At 29.7% G+C, this 25,774-nt stretch overlaps 2 protein-coding genes across 2 annotated transcripts; one reads left to right on the forward strand and one right to left on the reverse strand.

Moving 5' to 3' along the window:
• Window positions 1–872: 872 nt before the first annotated feature.
• Window positions 873–10,972, reverse strand: LOC134680720 (conditioned medium factor receptor 1-like). Its single transcript, XM_063539920.1, has 11 exons — window positions 10,788–10,972; window positions 9,046–9,121; window positions 8,286–8,434; window positions 7,690–7,826; window positions 6,895–7,006; window positions 6,099–6,258; window positions 5,179–5,358; window positions 4,646–4,735; window positions 3,920–4,064; window positions 2,764–2,879; window positions 873–2,413 (listed from the first exon to the last, which is right to left on the reverse strand). Exons 1-11 carry the CDS (start codon window positions 10,914–10,916, stop codon window positions 2,292–2,294), a joined length of 1,416 nt encoding a protein of 471 aa, XP_063395990.1. The 5' UTR covers window positions 10,917–10,972; the 3' UTR covers window positions 873–2,291.
• A 171-nt stretch (window positions 10,973–11,143) lies between these two features.
• Window positions 11,144–25,583, forward strand: LOC134680721 (phosphatidylinositol transfer protein alpha isoform-like). The gene is made up of 10 exons (XM_063539921.1): window positions 11,144–11,257; window positions 17,291–17,321; window positions 17,858–18,045; window positions 18,624–18,723; window positions 19,299–19,376; window positions 19,924–20,004; window positions 20,610–20,687; window positions 21,278–21,373; window positions 21,898–22,020; window positions 22,799–25,583. The coding sequence occupies exons 1-10, from the start codon at window positions 11,226–11,228 to the stop codon at window positions 22,850–22,852; spliced, it is 861 nt and encodes a 286-aa protein (XP_063395991.1). The 5' UTR covers window positions 11,144–11,225; the 3' UTR covers window positions 22,853–25,583.
• The last annotated feature ends 191 nt before the right edge of the window (window positions 25,584–25,774 follow it).

Consider the following 25,774-nt stretch of genomic DNA (forward strand, 5'->3'; position numbering starts at 1 on the left):
ATGAGATAATGACAGTAATAAGATACAGGACAGACTTTTGGTAATGCAGACTAGAAAAACATAACTCCCCTCCACTATCAAATGTCAGACAAAAATAAAAAAAGATGTGGTCTAGTTGTACATGAGATAATACATGTATCATTATTTTAAACTGAACCATTAGCTGTAGCAGAGAAAAAAAAATTTTAGTAGGGAAAGTACAATACCATTTTTTTATGAAAATATAATAATGCCCCTGCAATAGTGAAGGGGGCATTAAGTTTTACCCTGGTCCGTCAGTATGTCATAACATAAGTCCCAAAGTTGGTTTTCCATTCTCTAGATTTAGTTTGTCCCGAACAAATGTTATGAAACTTATACACATTGCTTATCAACACATAACTCAGATCAAGTTTGGATATTGAAGGTATCACTTTACTGTTTAAGAGTTTTGTCCCTTTATAAATGGAAAAACTGCTGAGTGAATTTTTCGTTTCGATTCTCTATCTTTAGTTTGCCTCAACCAAATGTTATTCAACTTATTACCACAGAACACAGATCAAGTCGAATTTGGGTGGCATCACATTTACTGTTTCTATGTTATGTCCCTTTATGAATGAAAAAAAAATGTTAAACTTTTGTTTGATTCAACCAAATGTTATAAAACTATTACACAAAAGTTATTGCTAATCTAGGTTTATTTCTAGATTAATCTCTAGATGTCATTTCTAGTATTATTTTGTTGTCTGGTTGCTGTTTCCTTGATGTATTCTCTTTATGTTATTTTTTAAATTCCAATTCATAAGTGGAAGTTAGCTCAGTTATAATATGCACTCACAAGAAAGAAAAAAATATAATAAAGAATCTTTATTTTTGCTAGTAAAATAAACATCAAATAAATTGCATTGTCTCGACCAGATAAAATAACATATAAAGATAGATTTACAATGAAAAAGAATTGACTAGGTAACATGTTAATTACACATGGAATGCAAAACAATGTTATTTCATAACATCTCTAAATCATATTGTACAATCGAAATAACATTAAATGGATTTATAATATAAGAGTATTGACAAGGCATCATACAAATCATACATGGAATGCAAACAAATGTTATTCTTTAATTTTGGATATATCATGTCTTCTGATTGACTGAAAGTTTTTTGTCTATCAGCTCAGACATAAGTTTGTCATGTGACCTTGACATCATCAACGTTTTTTCATTTAATCCTAAAAAATAGAATTCACAATTTAATTTAAATGATTGACTGCAATATAATTTCTCTCTGAAATTAGGTACACACTACATTCCTTAATCATCTCTGAATCATATGCTGACCAACCAAATAACACAAAATAGGATTTACAATGTAAAACTATCAACCAGGCATAAAACAAATTATTCATTGAATGCAAAACAATGTTATTTTATAACATCTCTGAATCATATTGACCAATTAAAATAACATAAAAAGGATTTACAATGTAAAAGTATTGATGAGGCAACACAAATCAATTATGGAATGCAGGATACTATTATTTTATATAAAACATATCTGAATAATATGAACAAATCAAAATAACATAAAATAGGATTTTAAATGTAAAAGCATTGACCAGGCAACATACATAACAAACATGGAATGCATTACTCAAAATGTTATGTCATAACACCTCTGAATGATATTTTTCAATCAATATTACATATGATAGATTTATAATGTAAGAGTATTGACCAGGCAGCATACAAATCATACATGGAATTCAAACAAATGTTATTCTATATTAATTTAATTTTGGATATAACACGTCTTATGATTGGCTGAAATTTTTTTGTCTATCAGCTCATAGACATAATTTTGTCCTGTGACTTCATCAATGTTTTTTCATTTACTAACTAAAAATGGAATTAGCAATTAAATTTAAATAAATGACTGCAATATTTTTCTCTGAAAAAATAACATAAATAATCATCTCTGAATCATATTGACCAATCAAAATAACATAAAATAGGATTTCAAATATAAAAGTATTGACTAGGTAACAAACAAATCATACATGGAATGCAAAACAATTTTATTATATAGCATCATTGTAAAAAAACATAAAATACAATCCAACAATACTTTTATCCTTTTAAGGCACATAATTAATAAATAAATAGTATATAAAAATTAAAGTATACTCTGAACACTTTTCTTTGGCAATAATGGGCAAAATGGTCAAAACAATCTTAAACAATAATAACTTTTAAAAAGTTCATAATACTGATTTAAATTCTTTATGATATTGTTTATTGTTGTCAAATTTATTCTGCTTTCTTCTGTTTACCATTTGATCCTTTGAGTCGATGCAATATTAATCGGACCAACTCATATATAACTGTAAATGAGAATTCTGGTTTAAACATGTAGATCTTTGGAATTCGGCCTGGAAAAAAAAAGTTATGTAATTATTGTTTCTCAAAATGATTAAATAAGACATATATGGTAAAGATAAACATGTATAGGTAAATAAAGAATTTGGAGGCATACCATTACATGGAAATAATAAGATAACAATAATTCATACTTGTAAGATTTTCAATATCTCCAATTAAAAGCATATTTTCAGATCAAGAGCACCTTTATTCATCTCTTATACATGACATTCTGTTGCAACATCATCAACTATAATCTTGATTAAGTTTGTATTTGTACTTTTCAGTGAAAATTCACAAATTTCTAAAATTTAGAGAGAATTGTACCATAAGTATGGATGGTGACTAATGTTATAATTACCTGTCATTATATCAGCCCATTTAGCAACAAATTTATCTCCCTTTCTTTGCAGTGCAGCAGTAGATGCATCAAGGAGTATGGGGAATCTGTAAATCATCTTACTGAATACCATAGACCTGAAGTGAAACGTTGCTTGATTATTCAGTGGTTGTTGTTTATTGCTGTTTATTATATATTTTTTTTTCATTTAATTGTTTAGTACATAAATCAGGCCTTTGGTTTTCTCATCTCTCAAATTTTGATATGTTTTTTCATGTCTGGCTTTTTAAACAACTGCAAAAAAAAATTAAAAAATTTTGGTCATATATTGGTATCATGTCGTCGTCAGTTTTGTCAAAGACAGATGGTTTCTGAATAATAACTTTAGAATAGAATGTGTGATTATGGGCCCAGTTTTCAAGTTGGTCCAAATCGGGGTCCAAAATTAAACTTTGTATGATTTCAACAAAAATTGAATATATGGGGATCTTTGATATGCTGAATCTAACCATGTATTTAGATTTTTGATATTTGGGCCACTTCATCAAATTGGTCAACATTGAGTTCTAAAGGGTCCAAAATTGAACTTTATTTGATTTCATCAAAAATTGAATTCTTTTGGTTCTTTGATATGCTGAATCTAATCATGTTAGATTTTGGATATTGGACCATTATACATAAATGTGTCTCATTGGCAATAATACAACATCCTATTTTTACAAAAAAAAGTTACATAATACAAAGTACCAGTATTGGAAATTTGTAACATTTCATGACAAAATAAAACATGGCCAAAAGAAAAAGACATTTTATAAGAAGTTGTGGAATATGTTCATTATGAAACAGAATACCATAGACATGTAAGGCAAGTCATATGATAAGCTGTAACAAAACAAAAGCCAGCATTGTTTTGAAAATAACTTATATTTAGTAAGAGTGTTTACAATAGCAGATCACATTTGTTTACAAATCTTTTTTTTAATTCAGTAGTTTTTTTTAAATTTTTTAATGTTCCTCGAGGAGGATAAAAACTTGCTTGATTTTATATAAAGCTAAATAAACTACCTTGAATGATTTTTGAAACCTACATCTGTATGTTAAGCATTAAGCAACTAAAATAAAGAAAATGGTAACAAAGTGAAAACCACTAGGAGATATTCAGAATATAAACTATTACCATTTAAAATCATCTCCAAATTTAGACATCCATCGCTGATGGAAAATCTTCATAAATTCTGCATCATAATTCCCATGATTCAATGCTTCATCCAGAAAAATGGCTGCTATTTTACCTCCTTCCATGGCATGGTGGATTCCTTCACCTGTACACAAAAAGTTATTCAATAAATTTTACTCTAAAACTTAGTAAATATAGTTATTTTTGTTCCATTAGAAATAATATTCTTGAATACATGTTCCATTTGGAACTTGTATTGTGATTCATGAAGAAACTTTTATCACATGACAATATACTGTCAGAAAATTTTGGATTACAACTTAAGTTGCCAGTGTGTTTCAAAACCAAGGTGAAAAGAATTAAATTGTGACATGGAACCACTTTTGTGGCAGGTGTATTTGAACTTTTTGTATCTTAATTGACTAGGATTACAAGTTTTCTTGAGCAAAAAATGTAGCTTTAATCCGCCTTCCTTCAACTTTAAAAACTTGCTACTGTGATAATGATAAAACTAAGCATGTTAAAAGTGCCATGAAACACCAACAATCAATCAATTAGTGGTGATGAGTGTAAGTCAGCAGAACCTACTAATTGTGTCTGATTCAGCTATACCATCAAAAATAAGACTAATTCAAAAAAGCATGTGACATTACACCTGTCTTTGGAAAAACCCTCGCCAGTAAGACTAGAATCAAAATTTTGAAATTGTATTTACTGTTGCTTTACCTGTCATCGGATCTGTCATTCCTGCAGCATCACCCACCACTAGAACATGATCATCATATGTACATTTTTCTCCACCTAGTCTTAAACTTGCTATAAAATATAAAATATAGGTCATGTGATAAATTATTCAGTTTATTGGTTTTTTTTAAACTTATTGATTTTACCAAAAATGCTATTAAAGATGAATTCATTAAAAAGCCTTCAAATACATAATATATAAACATCTTACTGTTGTTTTTTTTTACAAACAAATTGGAAAGGAGACTTATTTTCAATATTGTTTTTATAAATACAGCTTTGAAAATATCAAGTACTGTGGATTCATTATTTTTTGTGATACCATTTTTCATGGATTTTGTGGATACAGGCGAACCATGAATTTAAATGTTGGGCAAATGGCTAATTTTCCATAGGATTGAATGCAGGCTTTGGCAAAGCAACAAAATAAAATATCCAGGAAAATGCAGGGTTTTTTTATCTGCGAAAATTGGTACCCATGAAAGTAAATGAATCCACAGTATAGTGCAACTGACCTGTTTTCATTTTTTCCATTTTGAAGTTATCCCCAAGAGCTCTGCTAATGTTTTGGTCTTTTTTCATTAACCAGTTATGCCAATAGTCTAACTTTTCAGGAACTACTTTAGGATTACCAGGAATGACATTTACACAGTAGCTCAATACATCATTAGGATGTCTAAATAATGCTGAGTAACCTATAGAAACAAAAATATACAGTTAAAGAATCAAAAGGAAAGAATCTCCCTATTTATAAAATACATATTATAAAATAATGACTAAGAAACTTAAGAGACGCATAATGGGGGAAAAAAACAAATATCAAGCTGTTAGTTTTCTCGTTTGAATTGTTTTACATTTGTAGTTTCATAGCCTTTTATAGCTGACTATGCAGTATGGGTTTAACTCATTGTTGAAGGCCCTACAGTGACCTGTAGTTGTTAATTTCTGTGTCATTTGGTCTATTGTGGAGAGTTGTCTTATCAATACCACATCTTCTTATTTTTCTAAATAATAATACATGTAAATATAAAATGGACAAAGTTTTGATGTATTTTTAGTCAGAAAACATTCAAAATTCAATTTTTTATTTTAAAAATTTAAACAGTAGAGCTCAACTATGAATGAAACTGATAGTGTGAGTAGCAATAAAGAAGCTAATCAGCTCGCCAAGTTGATAATGCAATATGATAAAATAAAATGAAAATAATGGAACAATGGGAAAGATGACAAAAGAAAAAAAAAATAGATGAAAAGTGATGACAATAGAACCAATATTGACCTATGATGACCCATAGATCAGGTAAGCTATATTTAGTTTTAAATTGTATGTATGAAATGTAAGCTAAAATTAGAACTGATTGGAAACACCTAAAATGCTAAATATTTAGGCATATTAGAATAATATGGAAATTTTTCGGAGGAACCTTTGAATTACCTGGCAATAATTCTTTATTATAAAATACTACACCATCAGCATCAAATTTATGTGTACCACCTTCTATATATGTTCTGGAACATGTGCTATCTGGTGGGCGTGTCACTAAACCTAATTTTGTAGCAAGTCTTGAAGGGGCACCATCAGAACATACCAACACCTTTATAAAAGATAACAGAAGCATGCAATTTACAACATAATCTTAATGGCCTTTTAATTTGTGTCAACATATTTTAAAAACACACAAAAATTTTCAGTTTTGAAAGGAGTTGAATAAAGGCAGTTTGCTGTTCAGTGTGAGCCAATGCTCTGTGTTGAAGGCTGTACTTTGACTTATATTGGTTTACTTCTACAAATTGTGGCTTGAATGGATAGTTGTCTGATTTGCACTCATCTCACCTCTTCTTATATCTATTTAATAATTTCTGAATATACAGTTTTTCTGAAGAATTAACTTATCGGTTTTGGATGAATGTATAATTAATTAGAGCTAAAATGTTTGAGAGCTTGACATATTGTATAGATACTTGTCTAGGTAATTTTAATGAATATACATAGAAAATGTCTGTACCAAGTAAGGAATATGAAAGTTGTAATCTATTTGTTTGATGTGTTTGAGATTTTGATTTTGCCATTTATTTATGAAGGACTTTCTGTTTTGAATTTTCCTCAGATTTCTTTTTTGGTATTTTACTTTTGACCACTAAATGTCATGGTGGGCGTTTGTGTCTCTGCTGGATTTGTTTTATCAATTATGTTTGTCCCATGTCTGCTTCTATATATAACAATTAGTTACCCTGGCGGTTAATGTGTCTGTTGTACTGTATTTGTATACAGTCCATAGTCCAGTATCTTCATCAAATTTAGTTTCTGTCACTGGCCAGTTCTCTTTTAAATCTGCCCCCATCCTGAAAAATACATATTTTTCTATTTGGAACAGTATTAATTTGAAATATTAATAAAGAGATTTTTTTTTTTAATGCATTTCGTTGAATACATAAAATACAATTTGTTTGTAAGTGTACACATTGCATGCAATAAACAAACATGATAATAATGCATACTCAATGACAAATGTAATAAATTTAAAAATGTATGCATGCATTTCTTATTGTGAATCTATAATTAGATCTAATTAACCAATTTAGAAAAAAGAAAATCATTACTGAGAGAAGGCAGTCATAAACTTGCAGTTAGATGAGAGGGATTTTTTTGTTGGTTTTTTTGCCTTACTGTGACTTTGAGATGAAGAACACCAATAAAAGCTTGTTTGTTTTTTTGCTGTGCATGTACTGATTTAGAGTCATGGATGAATAACCCATATCCTTTGCTTTATATAATGCTGTAATAATTTCTAAACTTACAGTATCTATTTAAAAAATATCATTCATCAGTTTAAAAAAATTGAATCTAATCTAAATTTTCAGAGATATATCTATGTACGAGTGAGTGTAATATAAAAATAAACAGTTACCATAATAATGTTAAAAAAAAAAAAGATTTAACATTAAACAATATATTATGAATTGTATAAATGCAATGACTTTTTATTTTTAAATTTGAAACATAGTATTTGCTTATAAATCTATACCTTTTTGCTGCCATGGCAATACTCTCGTCTAATAAGATTCTTTTACAAGCAATGGCCACTGGTATTTCTCCAAATTTTAATTTTCTTCCCCAAACATAGCTTAATCCACCAGGACTACATAAACCCCTACGCTCCATCTGAGAAAAACATAATAAATTCTTATTAATAAACCATGCTAGAAAACCATTGGAAATTGATTTTTTTTTTTTTAGAACAATTAAGATTAGGGCGATTAAGGGCAGGAGCAGTAATATTCTTACCCTTCCAGAGCGCCTGAGATCATCAACATTTTTTATGGGATTCTTTTGACTCACACTTAAGTTATCCATGTTGTGTTTTGAAGACTAGTTTGGTCTATGTTTTTTCACTTTTTGACATGGCTCTGTCAATGAGTTTATCTGCATTCCTTTAAAATGCTCCGTCTCACCTTTACAGCTGGACATACTGTATGGACAATTATTTGTTGTTCAAAACTTTGTGTTAACCTCCAGATGTTTCTGTACCCTTTCAAAATTTGTAAGAGAATAATATTACAGAAAATTTCTTCAATTTTGAACTTATATTTTGAAGGCACTACTATTGAATGACATACATACAACATGTGCTTTGTTCTCTTTGATTAAATGTTGATAAACCCCCATCTCTATCAGTATTTCTATAGCAGTTCTACACACTGCATCACCACAATATTTATCTCGAGGAAATTTCTTTTTCTCCAGTAACAGCACTTTCCATCCTTTCTGTGCTGTAATACAAAATGATATCTTAAAGAAAGTTTTTAATATACATATTGTAAACTGTAAATTCAGAAATTATTGCAATGTTTTCTTATAAATGAATTGAACAGGATTGAACATTCTCAATATCACAAAAATTCAAATCGTATTTTAGACTAAAATGACAAAATCGCAATAATAAATGCATGCAATAATTTCTTAATTTACAGTATCTATTTCTTTTTTTCTATGAATATAAGGTATGAAATGTCCACCCTCTTTTTCTTAGTGAAAACCTCCAGAACACCACTCTGTATACTAGTGTTTCTTACTCTACCAAATACATTTAGTGCAAAAATGTATTCTTTTTCAGTATAAAGGACACAAAAAACATGCTTCAGCATTTGACAGAAAAGTTAAGGATTTAAATAAACCTTGTGTCTTTCCTCAGTGGCTGCCACTTTCGGGTTAAAAGTATTAATAGGTTGAATTTAGACACAGAAGGTACAAAAGAACTTTGAAATTCTAAAATGCCTTTTACTTTAGTGATGCATCCAATCAAACAGCTATATTAATGGAAACATTTAAATATATATTTAAAAGAATAGCATTGTCTAAATTGTTCCAATTCTGAACTTACCCAGAAAATAAGCACATGTTGACCCTGCTGGTCCTGCTCCTACGATTGCTACATCATAGTGATCCTTTTCTTCATTCTACAAAACATTAGAAGAAGGGATGTATTAAAGTTAACCACTTGTTTGTCTTAGTTATTGAAATTTATAGCTCAACGATCTATTTAGTGAAATGTAAATTAGTATGTTATAATACTTACATCTTTCTTTTCATTTTAAAACACAGATCTAGAGTTGAATGTTCATCAATTGACAAGTCATAATTGTTTTCCCTTCGTTTATTGTGTTTGAGCTTTTGCTTTTGCCATTTGCCATTTTTTAAAGGGACTTTGCATTTTGAACTCCTTTGAAGTTTAGTATTTTTATAATTTTACTTGTTATCTACGCATTGACTCAGCAGAACTTTTGCATCCTTTTGTAAGTGGTGTCATGATCAATGCTCAGCAGTCACAAATGATCCTTATTTGTTTAATTATGATATCATAATCCAAGCTGAAAATTATTTTCTTCATTCTGTGAATGTATATAGAAGAAGTTAATAAAGTTTGTTGCTTATTGTCCAATGCCACAAACGACTGACTTTTTATAAATGCATTAATAAATGAATTGTAAATTTGTTATATCTGATAGCACTTGACATTTTGACACAAAAAATCTTTTAAACCCCAATATGTATTTTTTGTTCTTAAAGGGGCTGGAGGGTTGAAATGATCACTTGTTTTAAATATAGGCTTTTGCTATTTCTAATGAACTAAAATATCATAAACTTGCTTAAGAAGCATACATTTTTGCTTTAGGTACATTTTTTGTTGTTGAACTAATTGGAAAAATAGACATGACAGAGGTAATATTGAAATAAAAAGAACTAAATTACAAAAATAGCTTAAATTTTACAACTGTGTAGGTTAAGAACAACTTATTAAAAAAAATAATGAAAAATATAGACATGTCACCAATGAGTTGAAAAAGAAATTTCAATTGAAATGCAAAAAAAAATTAGGCAGTTTTGCTCCAATGGGAGATAATTTGGGCTTTTTCAATGCTATAAACATTTTTATAGTAATGTCGGCCAAAACTAAACGATTTCCTTGGTTGATTTTTGTTCCATATCATAAAGTAACAACAAATAATTTTTAAAAAATAATCTTTTAAATGAATAAAAATGTTTAAAATTTTGCTGAATTTTTTGTCCTCCATCCTTAGTAACTTATTACAAAAGGTATAACATAGAGTTAAAAGGAAAATAATCCCAATATTTGATTTGCAATATAAGAACATCACACCTACAACTCTTGAGGCAACAAAACAACATCATGCAGCTTCCAGACCCGCTTAGGGAGGAAGAAAAAGCAGATTGTTAGGTTGATTTTCTATAGGCACTTTAATTTGTGTCCTAATAATTAATTTATTTCTTATTACTTTTTTTCTGTATTCACACTAAGGTTTACAATCAGTCAGAGACCATAATCACTGTGTATCACCAATTGATTTATTAAAAAAAAAAATTATAATTTAAAAAAAGTTCAATCTACAGTATGAAAAAAAAATCATTTCTTCAAACTTTAAAATATATTATGTTTGAAAAAGCAAGTTTTAAAGAATAATGAGATGAACATTTAAGAGTTGTAACACACATATATATATATATATATATTTAAGATATATGATGCATTAGCAAAAGTGGTGTTTGGTAGGGAAAAAAATAGAACAAAATTGTCTCCCCTTCTGAGTCATTCTTACTTTTTACCTTATTTTTATCATTAGAAAACCTGATGGGGAAATCTTCAACCGATTTTCTGTTAGAATTTTTAGTTAAGTAAATGTAAACAGCCGCAAATGTTGCTGTCATCACACAGATCGTCTCAAATAATGTCATCCTTATCTGATGCTGTTATTGATGGTTATTGAATCTGACCTGTGACCCTAGTGAACTTTGAGCTGCTGAATAAATTTCTGTAAATATAATAAGAAAAAAATACGATATTTTGAGTTTATTGATGTTTATATTTTTAAATAAATTATGAAAGGCTAAAATTTCAGAAATTACGTGTTCTTTAAATAGTTTCAATGACCGGAAATTCTTATATTTTCAGTGCAGAACGAAAAAGCTGTCCGCACATGACGTCATTCGGTCCACCCAGGGAAACACTTTTCTGAAAGACCGGCTATAAGAATACGATTAAATATGCCTCCTACGTCCCCAAACATTAGCGAGTAGTAAGTTTAATGTTAACCTTAGGGTGTTGGAAGCTGCATGATAATTTTGAGTTATTTTATGTATGGTAAACTGTATTTTTGACGGAGATCAAGACCAGATTATGTCAATCACTACTGATCAAAACTCCTGATCTAAAATCAATAACATGTTAATCCCATTCATTCCATAGTTTTCTTTTGTATCTTTTTAACACAGATAACTGTAACAGCTTTTAGTTTAACTAGAAATTGCTGTTGATATGCCAGTAGCAAAAGTTCAAATGGAATCTCAAAGAATGACTAAGTGTACTCTAAAGCAGGGTCAATAAATAGGTTAAAAAATCACATATATATTTAGTATTAGTTATCTATTTACTTGTTTAAAAAGCTAAATGGGGCTTGAAAAGAGGTCATTTATGTTAATTCATTCAGGACTTGCCGATCATGATGATATTCATGATTGCCAAAGGTGGATTCTGTATTTGTTAAAATTAAGGTGTAGTGTAAATATCGATAAAAGACAAAAAAGGGACCTTTTTCAGAGGCTAATGTGGTCTTTAAGTTGGGGACCACCTTCTCCTAACACTGAAAAAGGTTGTCTGTTTGAGTGAGTGAGATTCATATTTTCAATACTGAATTTTTATGTATTATTTGCTCCTGGAAATTAAGCAACAATCATCAATAACACATTTGTCAAAAGTATCCACTGTTTGTTTGTTCTTTGTGTATGTGTTGATGACAATCCAGATTTTGGATTTTTATATCAATAAAATCTTATATCTTATATCAATCAACATGACAGTGATATTGTTTGCCTTAAATTAGTGGAGAATAAAGGCTTTTTCCCCTGGAGAAGAATCCCAATTTGAAAAAAAAATGGCTTAAAATTATTCCCAAAAAGACAACTTTTATCCCAAACAGTGCAGTTTCAGTAGTAATTGTGCATAAATAAATACATAAAAACACTCATTTAACATTTTCTTGCCTAAAATGACTATATGTGCACATTTTAGGGTCTTTTTATGTATCATCACTGACAAAATGGGATCTAATTTTAAAGCAGGGTTTGACAAAATGAAATTCATGGTTTATTTTAAATTTCCCAATTTGATAAAAATGACGCATATTTTCCCAATAAAAAAGGGTAGAGGTAGTTTTGAAAAAAGCAAACAATATCACTGCATGATAAATCAAGAAAATTTCTATATCAAATTTTCAGAATTCAAAATTATTCCAGATTCAATAATTTCTAATTTTCATAGAACAAATGTATTACAACTTACTAACAAGTCTTAAAACATGTAAAAATGAGACAGATAGTACTTTTAAGCAATACTCTTAAGTCAAAGATGAATTAACAAATCATTAAACATGTTAAAACTATCTTTTTAAATTGACAAAAAAACAAATAACTGTCTTCAAAACATGCTTGGGAAATTACATCGAGCATTATGAACCCCACCAAAAAGTGCAATTGATTTCAGGTGTTCAAGTAAAAATGTAGCTAGTGACCTGTAAAGATACATGCTTCACATACATTGTATTCAGCGTTTTGCATTTGCGCCAATCTGCACTTCATTTGCGCCGATATTTTCTTTCATTTGCGCCGATTTTTTTTACAGGTAAATTACAAGTGAATAGATATAAGAAGATGTGATATGAGTGCCAATGAGGGAACTCTCCATCCAAGTCATGTTATTTTTCATTTAACATTATAGACCTCTTTCATTAGCCACTTGTACAAATTTATGAATTGTCAATCATAACATGTATATAACTGTTGTCCCCTGCTCACAGTGAGGAGGTGGAAGAAGGCCTACAAGATACATCTCCAGACATTTTCCCTGAACGTAACCGTAGTTCTTTAGCCTCTGTCTTTCGGACATCTGCCACATATTTATGCTCGATCTGTGTTTTGACAATAAAATCCGTGGTGACTCTGGCTTTACACAGTTTTATAGTACATTAGTAAGATATGTTGTTATATTTCAGGACACTTATCTTCCGATATGTATGGCCCTTGATGATTAAAGAATTGTCTCCTGGGCTAGTTTCAGTGTGCAATATGTCTATCATGTTACAATGAAGTTGCAGAAAAATATGAATCAAAATTATCTTAAACATAAATGAAAAACATTTAGAACCAAATTTTACCACTGGTATAGTACATGTACAAGTATTAATTTACCTGTTAATCTAATTAGGAGCAAATAAAAAATCGGCGCAAATGAAAAATGAAATCGGCGCAAATGAAAGAATGAAAATTTTCAAAATCGGCGCAAATGTCATACGCCCATTGTATTTAGTGGTTACCTGTCAAGTCTATTAGGAAATAGGGGGTCATTGTATAAAACATCAAAATGAATATGGTTGTAAAAATAAGAAATGAAACATTGTTGTGTATTTAATATCTTTTTCTCTTAAAATATTTGTCAAAAGTATCCACTTATATAATTAGCAAAGTATGTGGTGTACATAATTGTAAGCCTATTTATTTCATGGGATGGGATAAAGATTTAAAAAAAATATGTAACATTTACAAACATGGTAATAAGTACTATACAAAACCAACTCAGTGACAGATTCTGTTCATATTTAATACTATATTATTATTTTCCTTAAAAATTCATACCTGTCAATTTTTCAAATTCTATATTTGTGAATTAGGGCATGTGAAGACAATAATTCAATAGCAGTATATTTCTTGAAATAAGTTTGTACATATATATAAAACTCAACTTTAACAGTCTGGGATTTCATTTTTTTTCATAACACTAACTTCATTAAACTTTCATGGAATGTTTTGAAAATTGAAAATTAGCTTGGTCAATATCAATACTAATATATGGGGAAATGGTTTCATTTTTTGTGTGTTTTTTTTCTATTTTTACACTGAAAACTTCAATCACAAGTGAGACACATGGTTCAAATTCTATGAAACTTTTTTCTTGGATTGGGGGGATTTGAAACCAGATTTCAAATACCTTTCAAGATCCTTAAAGTATATACATAGATATACATTTTATGTCTAATTTATCTTTGAGGTTGCTTGACCTACTTTCCTGACTAATACATTCCTTCACAAAACTGTACTTGTATGATAAACTTCCTCCTATTATATAAACCTTTCTATCTAGGTCATTTGTTATGTCCTATAACATGAAGAGATAGTCTAATATTGCTATAATACAATGTTAACTTGTACATGCTTCATAGATTTGTTAGCCTTGGGTTAATATATTCATTATCTAAAATATTCCAAATATATTAAACATTGTATCAGATAAATTGTATTATATATAATAAGGCCACACCAATTTGATTCCTTGTTCGACGGACCCGCCCGCACCTATTTTTTTCAAAACAGATTTTTTTTATTTTTATTATATTCCCGCTTCCCGCATCCGGAAATGAAATCATGTCCATTTCCCGCACCGTTTTTTTTGTAAATATTATATAAAGATCTCAACATTTGTTTTTTAAAATCACAGTCTAGCCTTTATATTACAATTTTAAACCTATCAGCACCCCACAACACTAAATATCTGCGAGAATATTTGTTTCAGCATGAAACCAATTTATTCCACGCGGGAGTGCTCCGATATAAATAGAAATACCAGTACAGTACAAAACGTTGGTTTCTTTCCCCCTAACTTATATTCCCTATAAAAAAAAAGTTCGTTGTTAAAATAAAGAACAAAGAACTTCTGAAGGATTTGCCTTCAACTGCAATTATAATGTATGGTGACGGTCATACCCGCTGCAGGTTTGTGCACCTGTCCTGTTTGATTCAGAGACCTGTCGTTCAGCAGTTCTCGTTTGTTGATGTGGTTCATTGGTATTTTCCCGTTTGGAAATATAATTTAGATCGTTGGTTTTCCTGTTCGAATTGTGTACAATACTAAGTTGTGGTCCCTTATAGCTTGCTGGTTGGTCTTGATCAAAGCACTGTGTAAAAGGCCGTACTTTGACCTATGTTTGTTATTATCAGGTTGGGACCAACCCTCCCTCAGACAAGGGCCTTGAAGGGGTCATTTTACCATGTTTACTGTCTGTTCAGTCTATTGTAGAAAAGAAAATAGAAATACTAAGGATTTGTACAGTGCTACTATACAAAACCTTTGACAACTTAGAATTTTTTACTCAAAAACACTTTTCTAAAAGAGGGATGGGTCCACTTATTTTGAATAATATTAAACTGTTAAAGTAAATGTGTTAACATGGTTGAAGTCCAGGAATATTACATAATTCTTGGACATGTTTTGACCATTTAATACCAAATATTATAGTTCTTTGGGAAAATATAAGCCCTTTTGTACTTTAAGTGTTTTTACAAAAAAAATATTTTATAACTTTAATATTTTGACCCCTCATAAAAGGGATATTCATAACATTAAGGGGTTTTTCTGAACCTGATTATGACTTGGATGGAGAATTGTCTCATTGTCATTCACACATACATAGACCAGATTTAATTATTCAATTATTTCTTGTTGAACAGGGAAAAATACTTCATAAATTAAAGAAATATCAAGGAACAAGTGATAAATCAAGTTTTAATATAGTCAAAACCTACTATTTTATGTTTACAAAAAAAAAATATAATCGCTCGCCTTTACTTTTTAAGCTTCGCCTCAAAAATTTTCAAATTAAATATTTTTTTATTAAAATTTTCAAATCGCTCGCTCACCCCAATTTTTGGAGTCCAAAAATCCGTAGAACAAGAAATTAAATTGGTGTGGCCTAAAGGTTTTTTAAAGTAATTATATGAACATTAAATATGAATGATGCATATTTCAAAATTCTGCATTCACATTTGAAAAGTTCTGTGATCGTTGCAACACAAATTTAGAAAAACAGATAATTTGAAAGGGATGGTTGACAAAATAAAGCACTTGGTCACCTGATCATGCTGATACTGCAGACCAGAAGCAATGTGCAGAAAGTGTAAAAAGAAACATGTTTTTTTCTTCAAATTTTATACATTTAACTTCTGTATAATTTGGTAGACCACATACATTTCTACATGAAGTAGGTAAAGGAATTGAGAATATCTAGGCAAATACAAACTTTGACAAAAGCATTTTCATCCTAACATGTATATTGGACTTGACCAAATCCAATTTCACAACAGCATAATATACACCCTTTCTCAGAAACTTTGCTCGAGTATAACATGTATAATTTTCTGAATATTATATTACACAACTGCAAATATAAGTGTTAAAAGTGTGTAATTCTAGATATAGATGCTACTGAAATATAATCTCATATTCTCTTTGGACAAAATTTCCTTAAATGTTATCCTGAATTAACACATAGATAACAATTTATGATCTTCTCATTTTTCTTATGAAATGTTTGTTTTTTACCTTCTCTTATGTTTGTCCCTGTTATATTTAAAGATCACAGAGAAGTTTTTTTTATGTTTCAGATCAAAATTGTTGAAATTTGTTATTGGATCAGTCAAGTTGAAAAGAGTAAATTCTGTAAATACATTTTTTCTATTCAAGAAAATGTATACATGGTTTTAGTGTTCCTAAAAACTGTTGGTCTTTGGGCTTACAGTGAAAAATCTTTCGAGGGAATAATAATACTCTGACTCAGAAATCAACCAAGTAAAATACTGGAGTTTGTGTTTCCAGTATGAATTTTTTACACGAGTAATTTTAAAATGAGATTATAAAAACTGACTGCCACAAAATAACCAATAGTGCTGAAAATAAAGTTCAATGAATGTTATTATTGTGCAGATTGGCTTTATCTAGATCAACATGTGGAAAAATTTGACTGCAAACATATACATGTGCAAATACACCAAATTTTCCCTGTGACCACCATATTTGTTATCCTGGTTTGTCTTTGTGGTCTTAAAAATGACCACAATGATAAAAAAGATTTTGAGAAATCCGTGGTTTTATTTATATATGTAGAAGTAGTCTAATAACTAAGCCATACAATGTATCTGATTATTTACATCTTTCCAATTTTACAAATATTTACATCTTTCCAATTATACATATATTTACATCTTTCCAATTCTTTCTCTTTCAGTCGTGTGGTACTTCCTATGACAGTGGATGAGGTAAGTACAAGTTTGTTATTGTTACCATGGAAAGCATTGTTTAAATCCTTTGAAAGTTAAAATCAAACAAAATCAAAATCACTTTGCTGAGAGCTGTTTCTTAACATAACCATACTTTCATGTTTTGTAAGATAGCATACAAGACACATATGACATGTATGAAGTACTAGTTATTTATACAAAAAAATGTATAATTTCTGCAGCCTTTTGTGAGTTTCTAAATTTATCATTTATTTGAGTTTAATTGATTTTTAGTTATTCACTGTCTTCAATGTTTGTTTCCAATACTAAACTTGGTAAGAGTTGCCAGAAAATCACAATATTCACATATTGGAAATTTGGTGAAAGTGTTATTTCATTCATTTTCAGATCACATTGTTCAAAGGCATATATGCATGGATTTTAAACCTTCTTTACATTTTCCAACTATATTGTCAACAAATATTGTCCATTTTTTTCTTATCAAGTATATGGAAAATTAATAACTGAAGTGATACAATGTATGCAATGAATTAATCAACTGGTTTTTATTTCAGTATCAAGTTGCTCAATTATGGTCAGTCGCTGAAGCAAGTAAAAACGAGACAGGGGGAGGTGAAGGTATTGAAGTTCGTGTCAATGAACCTTTTGATGAAACTCATCACGCACCCAAGTCAAAGTTAGAGGCTAATGGTAAAACATATACCACTGGACAGTTTACACATAAAATCTACCATTTATCAAGGTAAGAATGTGTTAGTATTGCTCAGGTTTCAAAATAAAATCTACCACTTACCAAGTTTAGAATGTGTCAGCATTGTGAAGATTTACACATAAAATCTACCCTTTATCAAGATAAGCATTTTTCATGAACTAATTAAAAACAAATACTTTGTCCACACTTTACTCACCCGTGGCAGATTGAGACAATTTCATAAGAGGGGCTCATGTAATTCTTCAGTGATTCTGGATATTATCAGCTAAATTTTTCCCTGATAAGCCCCGCCCCCCCATGGAAAGATTGTATTAGAAAAAGTTCAAAACAAGTTATATTAGGTTCCATATTTTCAATGGGAAAAGAAGAAATATTTGGAAAAATGTAGCAGACCTACAGATGTATGCCCTTCTTAGTTTCAATTTCATTCTGCAATTTTTTTTGGTAATGCCTGAAAGCTATCCAATTTCTTAATGTAATTTTATTGATTTCTAGATGTGCAGATTTCATAAGAATGATTTAAAAGAAGACCACAATAATAAACTTTTTGAATATAAATACAATGTATCTATGTCAAAATGTCAATGTTCTGTTTTTGTCTGTTTCAGTCGAGTTCCAGCCTTTATACGTTTGATAGCCCCTAAAGGATCTCTGGAGATACATGAAGAAGCTTGGAATGCTTATCCTTACTGTAGAACTATTATTACAGTAAGTAACCTTAGTAACAACATTTAATATATATCGAAATAAGTGTAAGAAGATATGGTATGTCTATGATTGCCAATGAGACAACTCTCAACCATATACCAAATGCCATAGAATCTTAATAACAATAGGTCAACTTACAAAATTCAACAATGAGCAAAACTAATATCTCAGTCAGCTATAAAAAGGTCCTAAAATCACAATTGTAAATACAGTGCCTAATCAGATACACTGGGGTACCAGAAAAAAATGTCGGATTACGCAGAGTGTCAGAATACTCAGTTTGTGTCTGCAAGGATAGGCAGATTTTGGGACCATGAAAATGTTTCAGTTAAAGAAGGATGTCAGTTGTCAGATTAGGTAGGTTGCAGTGTACTTCAAATTAGAAGTCAATATGTACTGGTTTTGATCTTTTTGTGTTCTCCTTCACCACTTAAATGTAAGGAAAATATTTTATTGTTTATGTTATAGAATGAGATATCATAGTTAAACATTTTAAAGTGTTGATAAATATTGATGACATGTCTAAAACATATTTTCAAATTCTCAAACTATGATTACCTTCTTCTCTTTTTCAGAATCCAGATTACATGAAAGATGCTTTTTATATAAAGATAGAAACCATGCACATGGATGATAAAGGCAATAAAGAAAATGTAAGGTTATGTCCCTTGATGCATTAGTGACATTATTGAGTTTCATTTTGTTTTCATTGCTAATAAACAGGGTGATGTATTTAAACAAAATAAATGATCTTATCTTACAGCGTAGTTTCTGAGTGCTGAATTAATAAAAAAAAAATTATATGTTAATGTTTACTGCTCAGTTTGATAGGATGTGCTTATGACGTTTCAATGATGTTTAATATAAAGTTGCATAACTATCAGTACAAAATCAGTTTTACAACTATTTCAAAGCCCTGCTTCCTTTTTGCTGTTGCTATCCATCAGTTTGTTGAATTTTCTAATTTTCTACCACCAAGCAAGACATTTCTCTGTGTCAACAGTTTATATTTGAAAATTGTATTTAATACAAAAAAAAAGCAGTCATGAATATAGTTAGATGTACAAAAATATAGCCTCCAGCTCTATTATAAATGTTTTAAATTGGTTTCTGGGAAGCCAGACCCAGAGAATTCATATAAAAAAATATGATTTAAACTAAAAAATAATTTTATATGTTGGATGTTTTTTTCCCTTTTAGGTACATGGTTTAATCCCAGAAGATATGAGAATTAGAAAAGTTGTACCTATAGACATAGCCAATGATCCTATTAAACATGACGTAAGTTTTGTGTAAACCTGCACTGGGGCAATAAATTTATAAACCTGAATAGGGGGAGGGTGGCTGAAATCAACAATTTACGATGGGATTAAATCTATTGATGTTGCGATCAGTTTGTTTTACCAAGTTATAGGTTATATCATATTTATATTTTCTGAAAGCAATGAAGTCTTTAAAAACATGGCTGGCATAGACAATTTTTTATCAACTTATTATTGAAAAACATCTCCTGATTTTACAAGATTACCTGCAATATACACGATATATATCATGTATATTAAGAGGTAAAACTGTCAGTTCAGGAGTTTAACAGTTATGGTCATAAAATTTGGCTTTCAATAATCGAAGTTACTCTGTTCAATTGCATAATTAATAGTAATTACTAGCCAGGCAAGTCTTGGGAAGGGTCACACAAAGGATAGCTATAAATCTTCTGTGACCATTTTGTTTTTACATTTACAATACCTAGTGAAGAATTTAAGGTTCACCTATTAACAAACAAGTAAAAAAGTTAATGTTTGAAGTAAGGAGTAAGAATTTTAATAATTTATGAAAGTTTGAATCTGTAATGTTTATTTAATATGAGGTTTTTCTTCTGTTACCAGGACTACAAATTAGAATGGGATCCATCAAAGAATAAATCAGAGAAAACCAGTAGAGGTCCGTTAGTAGGAAACTGGCAGGTGAGTCTTGATATAATCTTTGCAGTCTGCGCCCAAAATTTTTTCATCTACTAGTCTGGAAACTGAATTTCAAAATTTATCTACCGAATCAATATTTACTAGTCTGGGACATCTGGCTAGTGGCTAAAGGTGCAGACTGTTAATAAAATGTTTTATATTTCTTGAAGGGGATGTAATGGAATCAGGTTATATGGTCATGTAGCAAATAAGAACTGGGTCAAAGCTCAAATATATCATGCAGCAGCAAAGAAAAGGACCAAAGAGCAAAAAATTAATGCAACAATAAAGGAAGGTTAAAATATAACAAATAGGGAAAAAAAGATTATCTTCATTATCACTTAACTTTAAATTCCACACAAGATTGAGCAATAACAGGTCTGTAATGCCCTTAGATGTTCGGGGCTGCACGCGTGCTACACTGAAGGAATCAGCGTGTCTTTGCCCTTGCCTGGAAAGGTCGGGTAATCCGTTGAACCTCCTTCGTGCTAGGGATTGGGGCTTGTAATTCTTCCCCATGAACTAGGAATTTCAAGTTAAGGTAAGTTATGGTGAATACTTGATTAAAGAATAATCCATTTTCTGTTTTGTAGGAAAAAGCTGACCCTGTGATGTGTTGTTATAAATTGGTTTCCTGTAAATTTAAATGGTTTGGTTTACAGAACAGAGTAGAAAAATTTATACAAACTGTAAGTATTTCATGTTTAGATATTAAAGGCCTATCATGTAGATAAGTATAATAGTAAAATAGGTTATTATGCCTGCACTGTAGCATAACTTTTACCCTGGTCTATCTGTATGTATATCTACGTCCTAAAATTGATTTTGGTTCTCCAACTTTAGTTTGCCTCAACCAAATTTTATAAATTTTAAACACAATACTTATTACCATAAAACACAGATCAAGTTTAAATTTGTGTAGAATGACTTTAACCATTCCAGAGTTTGCTCATTACAAATGGAAAAACTGCTGAATATTTTTGTTTCTGTTCTCTTATTTAAGTTTCCATTCACCATATGTAATGAAACTAATTGCAATGGTTATTACGACAAAAAATAGATTAAGTTTGAATTTTGGTGACCTTACTTCAACTTTTCTAGAGTTATGCTATAGATCCAACTGAGGGTTCAACCTATGTGGTCGTATCAGGCTGCTCTCAGCGAAGCATTTTATTGATATTTGAAATTAGTTTTTGTCTTGTTCTTTTTACAGCAAGAAAAAAGAATATTTACAAATTTCCATAGACAAGTGTTTTGTTGGATGGATAAATGGCACGGTTTTACTATGGAAGATATCAGACGGATAGAAGAAGAAACAAAGAACGAATTAGATGAGGTAGGAAGTTTGTTGTTTGTCAGTTCTGTCATAAATTAATTGCTACATGTTATAGAAAATAGATGAATAAAAAAGATAGATGATTGAAAAATTTTAAAATGAGAAAAGAGAAATATATTATGTTATAACCCTGCAGATAGGAAGTTGGATATATTAAAAAAAAAAATATTTACAAGAACCAGTACATGTACAAATAATAAAATGAATAAAATTAAATTTGGATTCACTTATTTTCATTGGTACCAATCCTTACAGATTGGTTGAAATTTGCATTTTCTATGATATTTGATTTTGTGGTTTGGCCAAAGTCTACAAACATTCTTATAAATAATTGATAGTAAATCCCTCGCCGGGATTCGAACCCATGCTACTGTGATATCGTGACACAAAATATATATATATATAAACAAAAATTATTCAGTAGTGCAACAGCAAACAACTGGACCCATTTTTGAGTGATTTTCAATCCAACCTTATTTTCTACAACACTTTTGGCAGTGTAAGTATTAAACAAAGCTAAAGCCAAGAATATAGGCAATAACAAATTACTTATACAGTGCTCTTGTATACTTATAGAAATACTTTTGTTTTTCATTAATGTAACGGCATTTAAGTTTTAATTTTTACAGTGAGTCTTTTACAGTTCTAGAGTTCTGCAACTGTTTAACTTTTATCTTATAAGCTCGAGTGAGGGCAATTGTGTCTTCAGACGCATTCTTCTTTTTTTAAGGCAAAGAGAAAAGTTCTTTTGCTATATTTAAACTCTTCTTTTTTTCAGGCAAGAAGAAAAGGCAGTATAAAGGGAACTAAAGGCACTGATGAAGAAAAATAATGACAGGAATCTTAGATACTTAATTTATACACTCATTCCTTTGTTTTTATTTCTCATGATGAAAGCAATCTTTTTTGTTTTTATATGTTTGTTTCATTTGTTTCACAGAACAGAGCCACCTTTAAAAATATACAATGGTGATATTATCTAATGCACAAAACCAGTATTTTATGTTAATGTTTGCTAATTATTGTTTATATTGCCTTTGTCCGTCAGCTCCACATCTCCAGTTTTATTATGTTATTCTCACTATAGGGCTTTCAATTTTACCCGATTTCATTAGACTAATTATCAGTAGCTGAAATCATCGGTAAATTGGCCTTATAAAAAGTTTTGGACTCACACCCATATATTTTTTGCTGAATGATGTTTGTATGTTTGATTTGTTGTAACATTTATTAACACAACATTTTTTCATTGTAACAAGCAATCCTTCATAAATAAAGCTCATCCCATTATTATTCATATTTATTTTTAAACTTCAAAAACTAGTGTTGATTTATAGATTGCTTTACTGCTTATAACTATCTTCATAGCCGTAGAAATTCATGAAATTTAAAGAAGTATTAGCAATGTAAATTTAATGAAACCCTTTTGATAATTTTGGGGTTCTGTTATATATTTGAACATATACTAGATATTCCAATTCTGCCACACAGACTTTCCCATAATGTTTTAACATCATGACATAATAGTGTTGCAGATTACGAAAAAGCGATAAGGTGTGTATCTTTACAAGTATTCCAATTGTGCCTACTGAGTCAGTTTGAGGTTTCTTACAAGGAAGAGTTGACCATGATACTATGTTAAGAGTTATTTAATGATGAGATTTATAATTTTCAAGAGAGAAAAAATATAACCTTTGAATAAAGTTTCAAGGTGAAAACATGATCATAAAGTTCTTTTTAAACTTTTTTTCATGTCTCTGATTCTGGTCTTCTCAAAAGATTAAATTTATGGGAAGGATATCGTAGCAATTTATCTTGAATCCTTAAATGTGGGAAATTAACAACTCACCAAAACAGCTGACTTGACAGTTTTGCACTCGTCAATCATACAATCAATTTTAAATCATACTGCCATATTATATATAAAGACTTTATGCATGTGATATTGAATGATATATTCATTTCATTCATGTATGATTGCTTGAAGGGATGTTTGTTTACAGCTTTCTTAATTTAAAAAACATAAAAATCAAAATTACAATATATTTTGAATAGGCTTGAGTTTTGTTTTTTTATTAAGATAACAAACTTCAAATCTGTTATAAGTCATGAATTGTTAATTCAGATTTAAAAAGAGACATATTGTGATAGAATACAGAAAAACTAGGGCTGAATAATTGTAAATTCTCAAAAGTAATTGAGAATTCACTAAAGTAATGCTCGCCAAAGGCTTCAAAATAAATCAAGATTTTATTGTAAATACATAATGAAATGAAATGCTTTTCTAAAAAATTTTAAAAAAATTCAGGCTAGCTAAGAATTATGAAGTTTAAAAAAAGTAACAAATCAAAACCACTACCTCTTAATAGAACTTTAAAAGTTCATATACCTGCATACAGTGTAGAATATAGTGTATTTTCTTCTCCCTTTAATAAGAGGTTATTTTGAAGGGTTGTAATTGTTAAGAATTGTCAATAAAACAATAACATGCATTTAATATTTAGGTTGTGTAACATTAGGTAAAAGTATTTTTATACTGCTGCTGCATCATTATTGTTAAGGACTTGGCGTAATAAAAACCATGTATCTACTAGAATTTCATTGTGATATACTCTTCATTTTTATTTTTGTTTTCTGTATTTTTATATATGTAAGTATAATTCTTACCCCTCTTAGCACACACATTTGTTATATATCTTCCCTCTGAATAAACATAAGTCATGAGTTTCTTCCCTTTGAATAAAATAAAATTCATGAGTTTTTTCCCTTTGAATAAAATAAAATTCATGAGTTACTTCCCTTTGACAGTCTAACAGAAAATCAGACTAAAAGAGAAAGACTAACAATGTTCATAAGAGTATTGTGATATTTTTACCAAATATAATGTCTCAAAATAATTGAATCAGGATGAACAGTATATTATTTTGTTTTTGGTTCTGGGCAGGTCCTGTGAAATGTTTAGTTTAGTGCAGCACAAATTTGTATATTAAATATTCTATATTATACAATGTAGTACTATACTGTTTTGTCAATTAAGAGATTTAAGAGATAGCTTTCTAGGCTTAAAGCTTTCAAAAGTCGAATCAATGCCTTGTGTAGCAATGTATTATTTAAAAGTTCTTTGTAGTTCACATGTATTCATACTGTCTTTGAAATTGGAGGAATCTTATGTTTACGTGTGCTACTGTACTAATTTATATTCATAATACTGTTGATTTTTGTGCTTTTAATAAATGTAAAAAAATAACAGAGACCTTGGGTAATATAAACTTTGTTATAACTTGTTTATTTAATAGAATTGCTATTAATGTATACACATTTTTAAAGAAGAAGTCAGTTGAAACCTTGTTTCTGTACCAAATTTATATCACCAATACAACTTAGCTTGTATTGGTCCATTTTGAATTTAGAAGTAATAAATATTTTCTCAAATTCTTATTATTTATTTTGATATCAGGAAACCTATCAATTTCCTTTTTCGCTTTCTTTGGAGATTGTAATCATCACTACATAAAACAGGTTTTTAAAAGGGGAAGGAATGGAGGGTTTTAGAGAGGCAAACACTGTAAAAAGGGGCAAATACTAGGAAAATGAATAGACTATCATTTTCTGGCGTCATTTTTGCACATGTAATAAGTAACAAAAAATACTAGTACTGCTTCAATGATATTTGTCATGATTTGTTGATTTAAAAACAATAATTGGCACAATGATTTTTAATCAAATGTACATTAATATTTGGCTATAGTTACCT

The sequence above is a fragment of the Mytilus trossulus genome, chromosome 8 (assembly GCF_036588685.1).
Source record: "Mytilus trossulus isolate FHL-02 chromosome 8, PNRI_Mtr1.1.1.hap1, whole genome shotgun sequence".
In the NCBI taxonomy this organism is placed as follows: Eukaryota; Metazoa; Mollusca; class Bivalvia; order Mytilida; family Mytilidae; genus Mytilus; species Mytilus trossulus.

Bases quoted from the DNA above. Each gene is read 5' to 3' on its own strand.
- LOC134680721 (XM_063539921.1), top strand. From the start codon at position 11,226: ATGCCTCCTACGTCCCCAAACATTAGCGAGTA. The intron at 17,322-17,857 runs GTAAGTACAAGT...TTTTTATTTCAG, and splicing joins TTCCTATGACAGTGGATGAG to TATCAAGTTGCTCAATTATG. The intron at 22,021-22,798 runs GTAGGAAGTTTG...TCTTTTTTTCAG, and splicing joins CAAAGAACGAATTAGATGAG to GCAAGAAGAAAAGGCAGTAT.
- LOC134680720 (XM_063539920.1), bottom strand. From the start codon at position 10,916: ATGACATTATTTGAGACGATCTGTGTGATGACAGCAACATTTGCGGCT. The intron at 6,259-6,894 runs GTAACTAATTGT...TCTTTTATAAAG, and splicing joins CAGACACATTAACCGCCAGG to GTGTTGGTATGTTCTGATGG. The intron at 2,880-3,919 runs GTAATAGTTTAT...GTTTCACTTCAG, and splicing joins TTTGGAGATGATTTTAAATG to GTCTATGGTATTCAGTAAGA.